Below are 13,435 nucleotides of genomic sequence, written 5' to 3' on the forward strand. Positions count from 1 at the left end.
ATAAAGAGAGGATAAACTAGATAGAAGTAAATTATAATTTTTATCTTTTAAAATACCACTGAAATTTTAAAGTAAAAATAAAACTAAGTAAAAAAAAAAATCAAACTTACTTTGGGTTATCTAAGTCATACACCACTCGATCTATGATATCACTCTGATGTATCAGTCTCTCAATATCTTGAGCAATTTTTGTCCTGAAATCATAAAATAGAAGTCTGAACAATGTCTGACCAAAATTCATTATTATATATGCCAGTATACAACTTTCTCCAAAATAAGTTTTGGCAAAAAAGTGTAAATGATAAAAATTTTACAAAAAAGGAAAACTAATTCCTCTATATGTTTTGCTAGAAAAATTATCAATACATAACAAAAGTCAGTATTTATCAGAGTCCAAAAACAAGCCAAACTCACTGCTGTCAATTCCGACTCGGAGCAACCCTATAGGACAGAGTAGAACTGCCCCACAGAGTTTCCAAGGAGCACCAGGTGGATCTGAACTGCCAACCTTTTGATTAAGCAGCTGTAGCTCTTAACCACTGCGCCACCAGAGTTTCTATCAGAGTCCAGATTCTAGTAAATAACCACATAGAATGCAGCCATAAATCCAATAGTAAAAAAAAAAAAAACCCCACCCTGAATATCTATTATACCTTTCTACATAGTGTAGATTCACATGAGTAATTCTGAAAAGTAACAGCATTATTAGAAGTGGTAAAGACCTGAAAAATCTGGGATTATATAGGGAGATTTCTTTTTTAAACACAACCAAACAGGAATTTCATCAAAATGGAATTGGCAACCTGCTCGCCTGTCTTATTTTGAGTGAAGTTGAATATATCTTTGTGGTTAAGAAAAACCAAACCAAACCCGTTGCTGTCGAGTCAATTCCAACACATAGTGACACCTATAGGACAGAAAATTGCCCCATAGGGTTTCCAAAGAGCAGCTGGTGGATCTGAACTACCCACCTTTTGGTTAGAGCCGTAGCTCCTAACCACACCACCACCAGGGCTGCTTGTTATTATATTTTATTTATAAATATAAGTTATTATATTTTATAATAAACTTGCATTATAAAATACAGCTAGATTTTTGTAAAAAAACCACACAGACATCCGTTAAGGCTGATGGTACAATCTGGAAAAGAATAAGGGTGATGGTTGAACAGTTGTTGTTAGGTGCCGTCGAGTCTGTTCCGACCCATAGCGACCCTACGCACGACAGAACGAAAAGCACTAGCCAGTGAAAACCTTATGAATAGCAGCGGTTGAACAGTATGATGAACATAATTAATGTCCCTTAACTGTGTATGTAAACAACAACAACATAGGGTCGCTATGAGTTGGAATCGACTCGACAGCCCTGGGTTTTTTAGTGTATATGTAAAGACTGTTAAAATGTCAAATGTTTTGGTACGTATATATTTACCATAATTATAAATAATAAAAAAAACAGAGAAACTGGGGAAAAAAGTAAATCAAAATGCTAACAGTGGTCATCTCTGGGGGATGAGTCAAAGAGTAACCTTTCCTCTCTCCAGTTCTTATCATTTTCTAATTCAGTGGAATTTGGAACAAGAAAAAAATACTAAGCATACTTTTTAAAAAGAAGTATGTCATTTTAATTTTTAAATCCAACCTATGCCAAAAATATGGGTTCAAGTAATTATTACTCTCTTTTAAAAAAACAAAAGATTTGTTAAATATTAGTGTGCTTTATCTACATGGAAGTAGCCCTGGTGGCGAAGTTGTTAAAGTGCTCTGCTGCTAACCGAAAGGTCAGCGGTCCAAACCCACCAGATACTCCGTGGGAGAAAGATGTGGCAGGCTGGTTCTGCAAAGATTACAACCTTGGAAACCCCATGGGGCAGTTCTACTCTGTCTTATGGGTAGCTAGGAGTCAGAATCAACTTGGTGCTAGTGGGTTTGGGTTGGTTTTATCTACGTGGAGGCATGAATCTTATAATGGACTTTTCTCCTTCTAAATGAGGCTAAGAGATGTTTAATGAAGCTTTCTTCATTTTATATTGCATTTCCTTTTAAAAAGATCGGTAATGGCATACAAGAAAGATAACCATAAAGGTACTGTACAAAATAACAATATAGATATTTTCACTGAATAATTTTAAAGGAGTCTAATACTTCCTTCTTCTGAAAATGATAAACAGTACATAAATACCCATTAATGCTGGCTACATTCAATCACATACTACTGCGTCCACAGACTGGGCTAAAGTTGGCAAACAATTTACAAAACGTTTATGATTTGCTTAAAAAATAAGTTGCATAAGACTAGGCAAATAAGTAAGTAAAACAGAATCAACATTCTCAACGTATTTAAAAAAAGAAGTGCTTCCGAGTATATCTGAAATACTCATTACCTGGCCCATATCTGATATTTTTCAGAATCATAAAGCCTTCAGACTACCTAGTACAGGGATCAGCAGACCTTTTCTGCATAGAGCCAGATAATAAATATTTTAGGCTCTGTAGGTCATATGATATCTGTCGCTACTACTCCATCCCACCAAGGTAGCACACACACAGCCGCAGACAATACATAAACAAATGGGCACACCTGTGTTCCAATAAAACTCTGTCTATGAATACTGAAATATGAATTTCATATAATTTTCATGAGTCAAAAACATTAAAAAAAATTTTTTTTTAATTTTCTTCAACCACTTAAGAATATAAAAACCATTCTTAGCTTGTGGGCTGAACATAGATAGGCAGTTGGCCAGATTTGGCAGGCAAGCCAGATTTTCCCAACCGGGATCAACGTGAATGACTATCAAACTTTTTTTCTCATGACCTACAAGAAATACAATTTAAAAATCATGACCCAACACACACACTCACACACACAACTAAAACAAAAGTTTTACAAAACAATACTTAGTTGTAATACATGTGACGTACTGTTTTGGTTACTAATGAGTGAGCATCCATCCACGGTTTGAAAAACACTGTTCTAATTAAATTCTCTGCTGTTAGTTGGGAAAACAGGTTTCTAGAGAAAAATGATTTGCTCAAACACACACAAAGAGTTAGTGGGAGAGCTAACGCTAGAATCTAAGCGTTCTGACTTGCCTTTCAGAGCATTTCCTGCCCTGCCAAGATGTCCCACCACACCACACCGCCTGATCACTGTCTTCAAGTCAAATCTAACTGTCCAACGACTCCTGCCGTATGCATTTCTTCTTCCAGCCTCAAATTAACGTTACTTGAAGGAACAAATAATTCTGAACAATTTTCTACCCATTATTCAAAAGTGGTGGGTGAAAAGGGAGAAAGGAGGCTTTCAGGCATGGTATCTTTGAGCACTGGAACTACATTGCTCATCAAAGCTTCCACATCAACACCTGACAAATATTTGCAGACAAAGTATATAAAATAAGCAATATCCTTCTAATACCAATGTACTATTGTCTATTATATAAGTTGTAAATATTTTAAATATATTCTTTGCAGTTGCTATACCCGTAGTGGTTAAGCGCTACGGCTGCTAACCAGAGGCAGTTCGAATCCAACAGGCGCTCCTTGGAAACTCTATGGGGCAGTTCTACTCTGTCCTATAGGGTCGCTATGAGTCAGAATCGACTCAACGGCACTGGGGTTTATGCCTAAAGTAATTAAGATCATTGAGAAAGTCCTATAAATCTAAATAATATTAACGCAGCCATACTGTTTCACTGAAATATGGTTCTATTCCTGTCTCAGGTCAAGTCTCTGATATCCCTGGCAATTATGACAAATATGATAGAGAAACAGAAATTATGACAAATGTGATAAACGCCCTTTGCAACACAGCATATACAGTTTTCTAGGAGATTATACAAATCATTTAAACTGAGTAATAGTTACCATCACAGAAAACATATGATGCAGACTAGCTGACGTAAGTTTTAGATTGCTTCATAATTTATGACTTATTTCTCCTGCAACAAATCGGAAGGCAAAAGAACACATTCCTCAGGGTCATGAAAATCAGAGAGGACATCTGCCTACAGGGAAAGGAACCTTAGAAACACGTGGAGAGACATGGATCACTTAATTTTCAAAGATATTTTGGAGCCCAGCCCTCATTTTCTCATTACAAATTTTCCGGGAACAAACACAGGTACCAGACTTTTAAAATACTGGGTTTTCTGTGATTTAGTTCCCTTGAGCTCCGTCTCCTTTGTACTTTTATCTGCATACCAACACACATACAGCAATTCTCATTTACCTTTTGATCTTCAATCATGCTGTTACCTCACAGTATCAAAATAAAAAAGCTTTGGTTTGTATAGTAGACAAATTCAGTGGTACATTACATTGTGTACATACACAGCAATAAAAAAAAAAAGGAGTCTATTACTTCAGAAAAAAGTCCTACATGTGTCCTAATACACTGAAGGGGACAGACTCTAGCAATTCCAAGGGTCAATGGTTCAGGGACGAGGTGAAAGAACTCATCACAGATACTGAGAGAGGAGAGGGTGGCCGAAGAGCCACAGTAGTCCCTAGCCTGTATAAACTCCTCCCCATCAGGACAGGCCCAGGAGAGAGGAAGTGGGGCTTGGGACTACGGGTGAAACAATATTCTCTAAAAGACCAAGCCTGCCAAGGCCAAAGCCAACATCAGAAATCACTGCTCAAGGAGGACAGAGGTCGCACACCTGAGGGTGGTGGCTCCACACCTGCAGGACAGATGTTTAAGGTTCCACAGAGGTACTACAGCTATTTCAGGTCATTAGACATTTATCTGCAATGCGGCTACACTTCATTAAACATTAGTTTTCTTTACTTATTAATGTCTGTAAAGGTATCAACTACACAGATTTAGCTCTGGTTACCAAATATTGATCAGAGGCTCTGACTGGCAGGAATGTATGTGTCTAATTAAAACAAATACGAGTCTAGGTTGAGGAAAACTTTCATGATATGAGATCTACTAGAAAAAATAAGAATCCTTTGTGATAAAAGCTATGGTTGGGAATCAGAGGCTTATACAATCGTTATTCCACAATCTTCCTTCCTTCCAATCTTACCTCAGAGTTAAGGTAAGTTACTACCTTAACTCAGACATTACAGGCTAGTAAGAGAAAAAAACTTTCAGATAAAGGCGTTTTAACAAGGAAACTTGCTTTGAGGGTTGAAAGAACACTTAAAAGTTCAGGAAGTGCTTTCCATAGTCAAGATGACATCTTTGACTTTCAAGAGACAGAGAACCTAAGAGGTGATGCTGAAAGGAGAAAAACCAAGCTGCTGGCTGACTGACCCACTCCAGGTGCGTTAGTCCAGGTCCTTTAAAAAGCAGATGCCATGACACAATCAGACATGCAAGAAATGTACTGAGGGAAATGCAAGAAAAGAACAAAGGGGAAACGGAACAATCGTAGGTGAGAAAGGCCATCAGCAGAGAAGCAGGTGTGTCACCTGGGAAAGGAGAGAATACTCAGTGGGAAGAGCCTCAGGCTGCAGCAGAGCAGTGCTGGGAAAGTCTCAGCCAGGCCGATGGGGAGCCTCAGAGCAAAGACTGCCTGCTAACAGGTCCGGGCATTGCTCAGGGATGGCTCAGCTCCAGTACTGTCACCATGCTCAGTCACTGGCAGCCCAGAGAGGGCGTGGCCTCAGAATAAATGCTGATAGAGCCCAAAGGTATGGCAGCTGAAGGCTGTCAGCCACTATAACCCTCCCAGCAGGTCCCTCTTGAAGGCAGATCTGAGCGTCTCATTCCCATGGCTACCACAGTCCACCCCTTGAGCTGCACACATCCACTTCTTTACCCACATCTGAAGAGCAGCTCCTGCACAGTTCCTGTGGATCTCTCGTAACGGGAAACTTAGAAAAGCAACATTAGCAGGACAAACTTCATCCCCATTGCTGCCAATTGTTCTCAGGGCTGCAACTCACCATTTCCATCCTTCACCTATCACCTCCTACAGTTCTTGGCAGCTGATTTAGTTAAGTGACTCAAACCCTCATTCCTGATTGGTAGTGGCCCTGGTAGTCACACCATTCTCAAATCAAGAGTGGTTGCAACCTGTCCATTCACAGTTTAAACTGGGCAAGGGAGTACCAAAAGGCAAATAAGCGGATCACCTGAGTTCCACACACATTCATTCCCACCTGTTCCCATTGTGTAAAAGCAACCCTACCTTCTCTACCTGTGCCAAGACAGTAAAACCTCTACTTGCCTGCTATTTCCTTAAATGGGATACTTTCTGAGGTAACTGTAGCCCCATGGGGAGCAGGACTTCTGACCCTGCAGAGCCTACAGGTACAAGGATGGGAAGCACAAAGTCCCCCCATGGGACACTGGGAGTGACGGTAAGTAGGGCCCTTCTTGCTCCACTCTTCTGGTATTTTTCCTATCGGGATACAGTCTTGCAGGAGTTTCAATATTAAGGCATACGCTGCATCCTAAAAGATGGTAACCAATCCTTGCAGAGTTATTTCCTCTGAGTTGGAGCTTCATCTGTGCCTTTCGAAGGCCACTCTAGCACTCCATGAGGCCAGCTGCCTCTGGGTGGTGCTTGATGTGACACAACCAGTGGCTGCCACGTACAGGCCCACTCCGTAAATCTTCCTCAGGAAAGTTAAGTCCCCTGCTCTGATGCTATGTTGTGCGGGATCCCATACCTGTGGATCAAGGGGATGACTAGAAGCGTAAAAGACACACTAAGTTGCCAAGTAAAAACAATGACTTATACTAGATGCTATGCTAAAGAAAAAAACGATATATAGTTCTTGCCTTAAGAAGAGTCGAACACCTACAGCACTGTACTCCTTTATCATTATATACTACACTGATACCAAGAATATACAAATGGTTTTTATACTGATACCAACACAAAAACTGAACTATAATCATTGAAAATAGTCCAGCCGCACCAAAAGGTATTTATATGTCAAATTACAATTCACCACTTGGCAATACTTATTGGTACTTATAATCTCTAATATTACTTGGCAATATTTAATAACCTTAATTACTGTTTTATGAATCCCAAATTATTTTTACAATATATGCTTCCAATTTCAAACTTTACAACAAAATGGATCCCTGGTGGCACAGTGATGAAGAGCTTGGCTGCTAACCAAAAGGTCGGCAGTTCAAATCTACCAGCCGCTCCTTGGAAACCCTATGGGGCAGTTCTACTCTGTCCTATAGGGTTGCTATAAGTCAGAACTGATTCGATGACAACGGGTTTTTGGCTTTAGAACAATACTGTTCATATTGCTTCAGTTAGAGCCTCTTTTTAAATCATATGCCTAAACCAAATCAAATGGTAAGAAAATTAATAAATAAATGGTAACATTTATCCAGAGATTATTAAACAATCTGTTTTTATATTTTGAAATTCAGTCTAAATAAAAAACTTCTAAATTACCCAATGGTCAGCTTTAGTATACTGGCTTCTTTTGAATAAGTACTGATCTTAGAAAATGAACAAAGTAAATGCACAAAGACAATTTTCAAAGCAATGCAAAACTTCCAAGGCTGAGTAAAAAAATTACAATAACTTTAATTTGGAGTAATTTTCTTCTTATATACCAAAGTAATTTTTTTTAAGTATGCTTTATATTTTGACAATGGTCTTACATAGAAGGGAGAAGAAATTTGGAACTCACCTCTGTACACCATAAGGCCTTTCTAAAATAGGCTCTTTGAATGGAGGTGGAATGTGACCAAAATAATCAGGATAAGCCACCTCTGAGTATTCTGGGACAGACTTCGTATTTTTCACAACCTCAACATACAGATCTGAGTCATGGAGTGTTGGTCCATTAGGTACATCGACTGATGCCTGTTCTACTGATGAATTAGACTCAGTATCTTCATCATCTTCAGTTTCGACTCCAGTGCAGCAAAGCTTCCCTAGCTGAACTGTTCTTCCCTCAAACAGAACATTTCCACAAGCAGCCACGTGTGGACAAGCTTTAGTGCATGAAAGGACAGTAAGAGGAAGATTGCAGTCCTTCTTCATTCCTGCAGTAAAACCCGGGGATGTTTGAGAAGGAATATTCTGCAATGTAATTCGGTCCAAGGCCTTTACAATATCATTATTTACACCATGGACTGGTGAAATAGTTCTATTCTGATCACCTAGCTGATGCTGTAACGTTCTGTCATTATCTTTAGTCTCTTCTTTTGCTAGATCCACAAAGGGAGCCTTATCATCTTCATCTCCTTCAAAAGATACATTCTCTTGCATTACAACACCTTTCCTTAAATCACCTGAATTCCCAGATGGTTCCTCTCCTGCTGTAGGAACAACAATAGGACCACGTGCTTTTCCTTCAAATACAAAAGGCTTTGGTTCTTTGGAGATTAAATCACAGTCCTTTGAAAATTAAAAAAAAAAAAAGTTTAATTTTTTTATCTGTAAATATTTAAATGTATTAACAAACCTAAGATCATAAAGTCCTCAAATTCACAAAGAATCACAAGGGGTCCCAAATAGGCAAAACAATCTTGAATAAATTTAAAAAAGGAGGAAAACTCACAGGTCCTGATTTCAAAAGATATGCTAAAGCTATACTAATCAAAACAGCATGGTGCTGACATCTGGATAGACATACAGACCAGTGCAATAGAACTGAAAATCTAAAACCTATACATCTATGGCCAAGTGATTTTTACAAGGAAGCCAAATCCATTCAATGCAGAAAGAAAAGTCTCTTCAACAAATGGTGCTGAGACAACTAAATCTCCACATGCAAAAAAAAAAGGTGAGCCCATATTCACACCATATACAAAAATTCAAAATCGATCAGTGACCTAAATATAAGAGCTAAAACTGTAATATTCTTAGAAGAAAACATAAGGGTGAAGTTTCAAGACATTCTTTTAGGCAATCGATTCTTAGATATGACGCCAAAAGCACAAGCAACAAGAGAAAAAAAACAGCAAACTGTATATCATCAAAACTAAAAACTTCAGTGCACAAAGGGACATTATCAAGAAAATGAAAAGACAACCTACAGAATGGGAGAAAATATTAAGCTGGAAATTAATGGGTGTCAATCTTATGAGGATAATGCAAAATAAATAAAACCAAAAAAAGAAAGCAGGAAAAAAATCAAGACATGGAATTTTAAGTATATTATTTAGAGATGTGAGGATTAACTTCAAAAGCATGTTAAAAGTGATTGCATGAAACAGCAGTGGGAGAGGCGTTGCTATTTGTCCTGATTAAACTATGTTTGTGCACACATTGCTTTGGTAAAAATATAAAATCAAATTAAAAGAAAAAACAAAACATAAAAGCTCATATGGTAAATGTCTTCATGCTACCACAGAAGTATTAACAGAGAGCTGTAAAAAGGTACAATTTTGATACTTCCAATATTCTGCCATGGAGAAACGAAAAATGAAACTATACATAATTGTCACTAAGAATAAATAATCACAGCTTTAAAAGTATCTTAAGAAAAGCAACCAGCCAACATAATACTTAATGGAGAAAGACTGGGCACTTTCCCTTAAAATCGGAAAGAAGACAAGGTTGCTCACTCTCACCACTTCTCTTTAATATTGTATTAGAAGTCCCAGCCAGAACAATAAGACAAGAAAAAGAAATAAAAGGTATCCGGATTGGAAAAGAAGAACTAAAGTTATCTCTATTCACAGAGGGTATGTTCCTATATAAAGAAAATCCCAAAAAGTCCACAAAAAACTTGTAGAGCTAATAGAGGAATTTAGCAAAGTTGCAGGGTACAAGGTCAACAAACAAAAATTAGTTGAGTTTATTTGCACCAGCAATGAGAAATCTGAAAGGGAAATTAGGGAAACAATTCCAACAGCATCTAAGAGAATAAAATAGGAATAAATCTAACCAGGGACGTGAAGGATTTATACAATGAAAACGGTAAAATACTGTTAAAAGGCATTCAAGAAGATTTAAATAAATGGAAAGATGTTCCATGTTCATGGACTGGAAGACTTAAGATTGTTAAGGTGTCAATACCACCCAAAGCAATCTATAGATTCAGTGTAATCCCAAACAAAATTCCAACAGCATTCTTTACAGAAATAGAAATGCCAGTCCTCAACTTTATATGGAATAGCAACAGGTCCAATAGTTAAAACAATGTTGAAAGAGAAGAACAAAGTAGGAAGGCTTACACTACCTGATTAAAACATACTGTATACCTACAATAATAAAAACTGCCTGGTATTGGTATAACAATAGACACATAAAACCAATGGAATAGAATTGAGGGTCCAAAAATAAACCTACAACCGATTTTTGACAAGGGTGCTACATTTATTAGATGAGGAAAGAAGAGTCTCTTCAATAAACAGTGCTGGGAAAACTGGATTTCCACATGCAGAAAAATGAAACAGGAACCGTGCCTCACGCCATACACAAAAACAAATTCAAAACGCATTACAGACCTAAATGTGCAAACTGTGTTGTTGTTCTTAGATGCCATCGAGTTGGTTCCGACTTATAGCAACCATACGTACAACACAATGTGCAAACTAAAACTGCAAAATTCTTAGAAAAACAAGCAAGGGCAATGCTGTTGGGCTTAGATTTCAATAATGGATTATCTAAAACAATAAAAGCACAAAGAGCAAAAGACAAAACAAATGAGATCTCATAAAAATTAAAAACTTTTGTTCATTAAAAGACTTTACCAAAAAAGTAAAAAAGACGAGCTACCAACTAGGAGAATATCTTCAGAAACCATACACCTGACAAGAATCTAACAATCAAAATATATATAAAACTTCGACAACTTAACAAGAAAAAGATAAATACCCCAACAATAAAATGGGCGAAGGACTTGAATAGACATTTCATCAAAAAGGATGTTTAAATGGCCACCAGACAGATGAAAAGTTGCTCAGCATTATTAGCCATCAGAGAAATGCAAGTCAAAACCTCGGTGAGATACCATTTCACCCTGACTAGGATGAAAAAAGGATGGCTAAGATAAAAAAACAGAAAATAACGCATGTTGGAGAGGATATGGGGAAACTGGAACACTTATCCATTGCCGGTAGAAAACAGTATGGTGGTTCCTCAAAAAACTACAATTAGAACTACTATATGACCTAGCAATTTCAATCCTAGGGACATACTTAAAAGACTTGAAAGCAGAGACTCAGAAAAGAGACTTGTACACCACTGTTCATTACAACAATACTCACAACAGCCAAAGGGTGGAAACAACCTAAATGCCCATCAACAGAGGAATGGATAAACAAAATGTGATACAAACATACAATGGAATACTACTCAGTCAATAGAAGAAATGAAGTCTCGATACATGCTACAGTATGGATGAAGTTTGAAGACATTATCCTGAGCAAAATAAGCCAATCACAAAAGGAAAAACAACTGTATGACTTCACTTTTATAAAAAGACAAGAAAAGGCAAATGTACAGAAACCAAAGTTTATTGGTGGTTACCTAGGGGTAGCAGGGAGGGGGGGAAAGGGGGTTAGCAGTGAAGGAAAAATCACATTGATTAAGGGTAGGGTTGCACGGACAATTACTGTAATTGCTGTCAATAGGTTGTACACCTGTAAAAACTGACTGGCAAAGTTGTGTGATAGTCACATTTACAACAACAACAAAAATAAAAAAGAATAGCTGCTGAAGCTGCTTATGTACAACCAAACACCTCGTGGGAGTTAGTTCCTTGGTTTGGAGGTTTAGGATCATGGTTCCATGGGACACCCCGGTTAATTGGCCTAATAACCTGTTTAGTACTTCTAGTCTACCTCCTAGTTCATTGCATAGTGCCTGAGGTGTTAAAAGTTTGCAAGCAGGCCATCCAAGGCACGACAATTGGTCTCTAAATACCTGGAGCAACAGAGGAAGAAGGAGAGTCAGGAATAGCAGGAGGATATGGCATCTGTGGCTAATTGCCTCCATGAACAACTACCTCCTTTGCCGTGAGACCAGAAGAACTAGATGGTGCCTAACTACCATTACCGAACATTTTGATAAAAGATTCCACAGAAGAATCCTGACCAAAAAATGCAGAACAGAATTTCAATTTCTCATAGACTCTAGACTTTCTGGAGCCATGGAAGTAGATGCACCCCTGAAACTATTGCCCTGAGATTATCTTTAAATCTTAAACCAAAAATATGCCCTGATGTCTTCTTAAAACCAAACAATAGTTTAGCTTAACTGATAAAAAAAAGGTCTGCATTATGCTCTTTTAACAACTATCTATATGGGTCAAACTGACAACAGCAACTCAAAAGATTAGATAGGAACCTTAGTGGGTAGTATGTTTATGTTAATGAGGGAGAAACAACTCGGAAAAGGAAGGCGAGAATGGTTGCATGACTCAAAGAACGTAATTAACGTCACTAAACTGTACACGTAGAAAACTATTCAATTGATGTATATTTTGCTGCATATATTCTCAACAATAACAACAAAATAAATTTTAGGAGGAAAAAAAACAGGGTAAGAGTTCCTCAAAAAATTTGCTGATAATTTCATATGTCACCTTCCAATGAAAGTCATTTTGCCTCCATGTGGACACTGAACACACGTCTGGAAACAAAATGGGTGGTGTTTGGGTTCAAACACACACATCAAGTCATTTTAAGTGTCTATAGGTGATTTTTTTATAGGTGATGTTGAGAATGGCATGCAATTCCAAGTTGTAAGTGATTACCAAAATTAATTTCACTTATGTTTGCTATCTCATGACCTATCAAGAAATTGGTAAGTAAAAAAATTTCAAACTCTTAACTAGAACCAACCCATTTTTTCAAATCCTTGAAAGCGCATCACTTAAATATGCAGTATACACACTTTTTTTTATACACACATTTCATAAAATAGACACTGAAGTATTTGAACAGCGCACTATTCTAGAACTTATAACTGAGAAGCATAGTCAAGTGCCCACACAACTATTGGAGAAATAAATTTTCCAGTAAAAGATAATGTGCTATTTCCCATAACATGGAGAGTTCTGGCCTTGACACCATTTACAAAATCATTCTGCCCTCTTCCCACATCAAAACTACAATTTGTAATCACGTTATGTATTTATCATACAGACATAAATAGAAAAGAAAATACATCTATTTCTTCACACAATCATCAATTCTCTCCCACAATATTTTTCTGCTATGATTTAGCAGTATTTGTCATCTCTGGGGATTTTATTTTCAAGGGGTCCTTAGCTAAGCACAAAGGTATTAAAAGAAAAGTCAGCTATTTGAATGGAAAAAACGTACCCTGTAGCCTTTCTCAATTGCTCCTCCCTGCTTTCCTTCCTTTTGACAAATACCCTCTCCTTCATTCCTGCCCTCCCTCTACTACCTCCCAATGAACTTCAAATCTAATGGGGAGCACCAAAACATGGCAGGAGGAGAGCTGGGGGTCTTGCTGCTGCTTCTCCCACTGCATCCAATAACTGAAAAACTGGAACTATGAAATGTAAACATTACTCGG

General features: G+C 37.7%; 1 protein-coding gene across 3 annotated transcripts in view; it reads right to left on the bottom strand.

The window, feature by feature from the left end:
• AGTPBP1 (ATP/GTP binding carboxypeptidase 1) overlaps positions 1-13,435 on the bottom strand; it is a 186,516-nt gene that overhangs the window by 86,632 nt on the left and 86,449 nt on the right. For all 3 annotated transcript variants that reach the window (XM_049895307.1, XM_049895309.1, XM_049895308.1), the window contains 2 exons: positions 7,626-8,338; positions 111-194 (listed from right to left, as the gene is read on the bottom strand). In XM_049895307.1, the coding sequence (XP_049751264.1) occupies positions 111-194; positions 7,626-8,338 (797 nt within the window). The remainder of the gene's footprint in view (positions 1-110; positions 195-7,625; positions 8,339-13,435) is intronic.

The sequence above is a fragment of the Elephas maximus genome, chromosome 9, assembly GCF_024166365.1.
Source record: "Elephas maximus indicus isolate mEleMax1 chromosome 9, mEleMax1 primary haplotype, whole genome shotgun sequence".
Lineage (NCBI taxonomy): Eukaryota > Metazoa > Chordata > Mammalia > Proboscidea > Elephantidae > Elephas > Elephas maximus.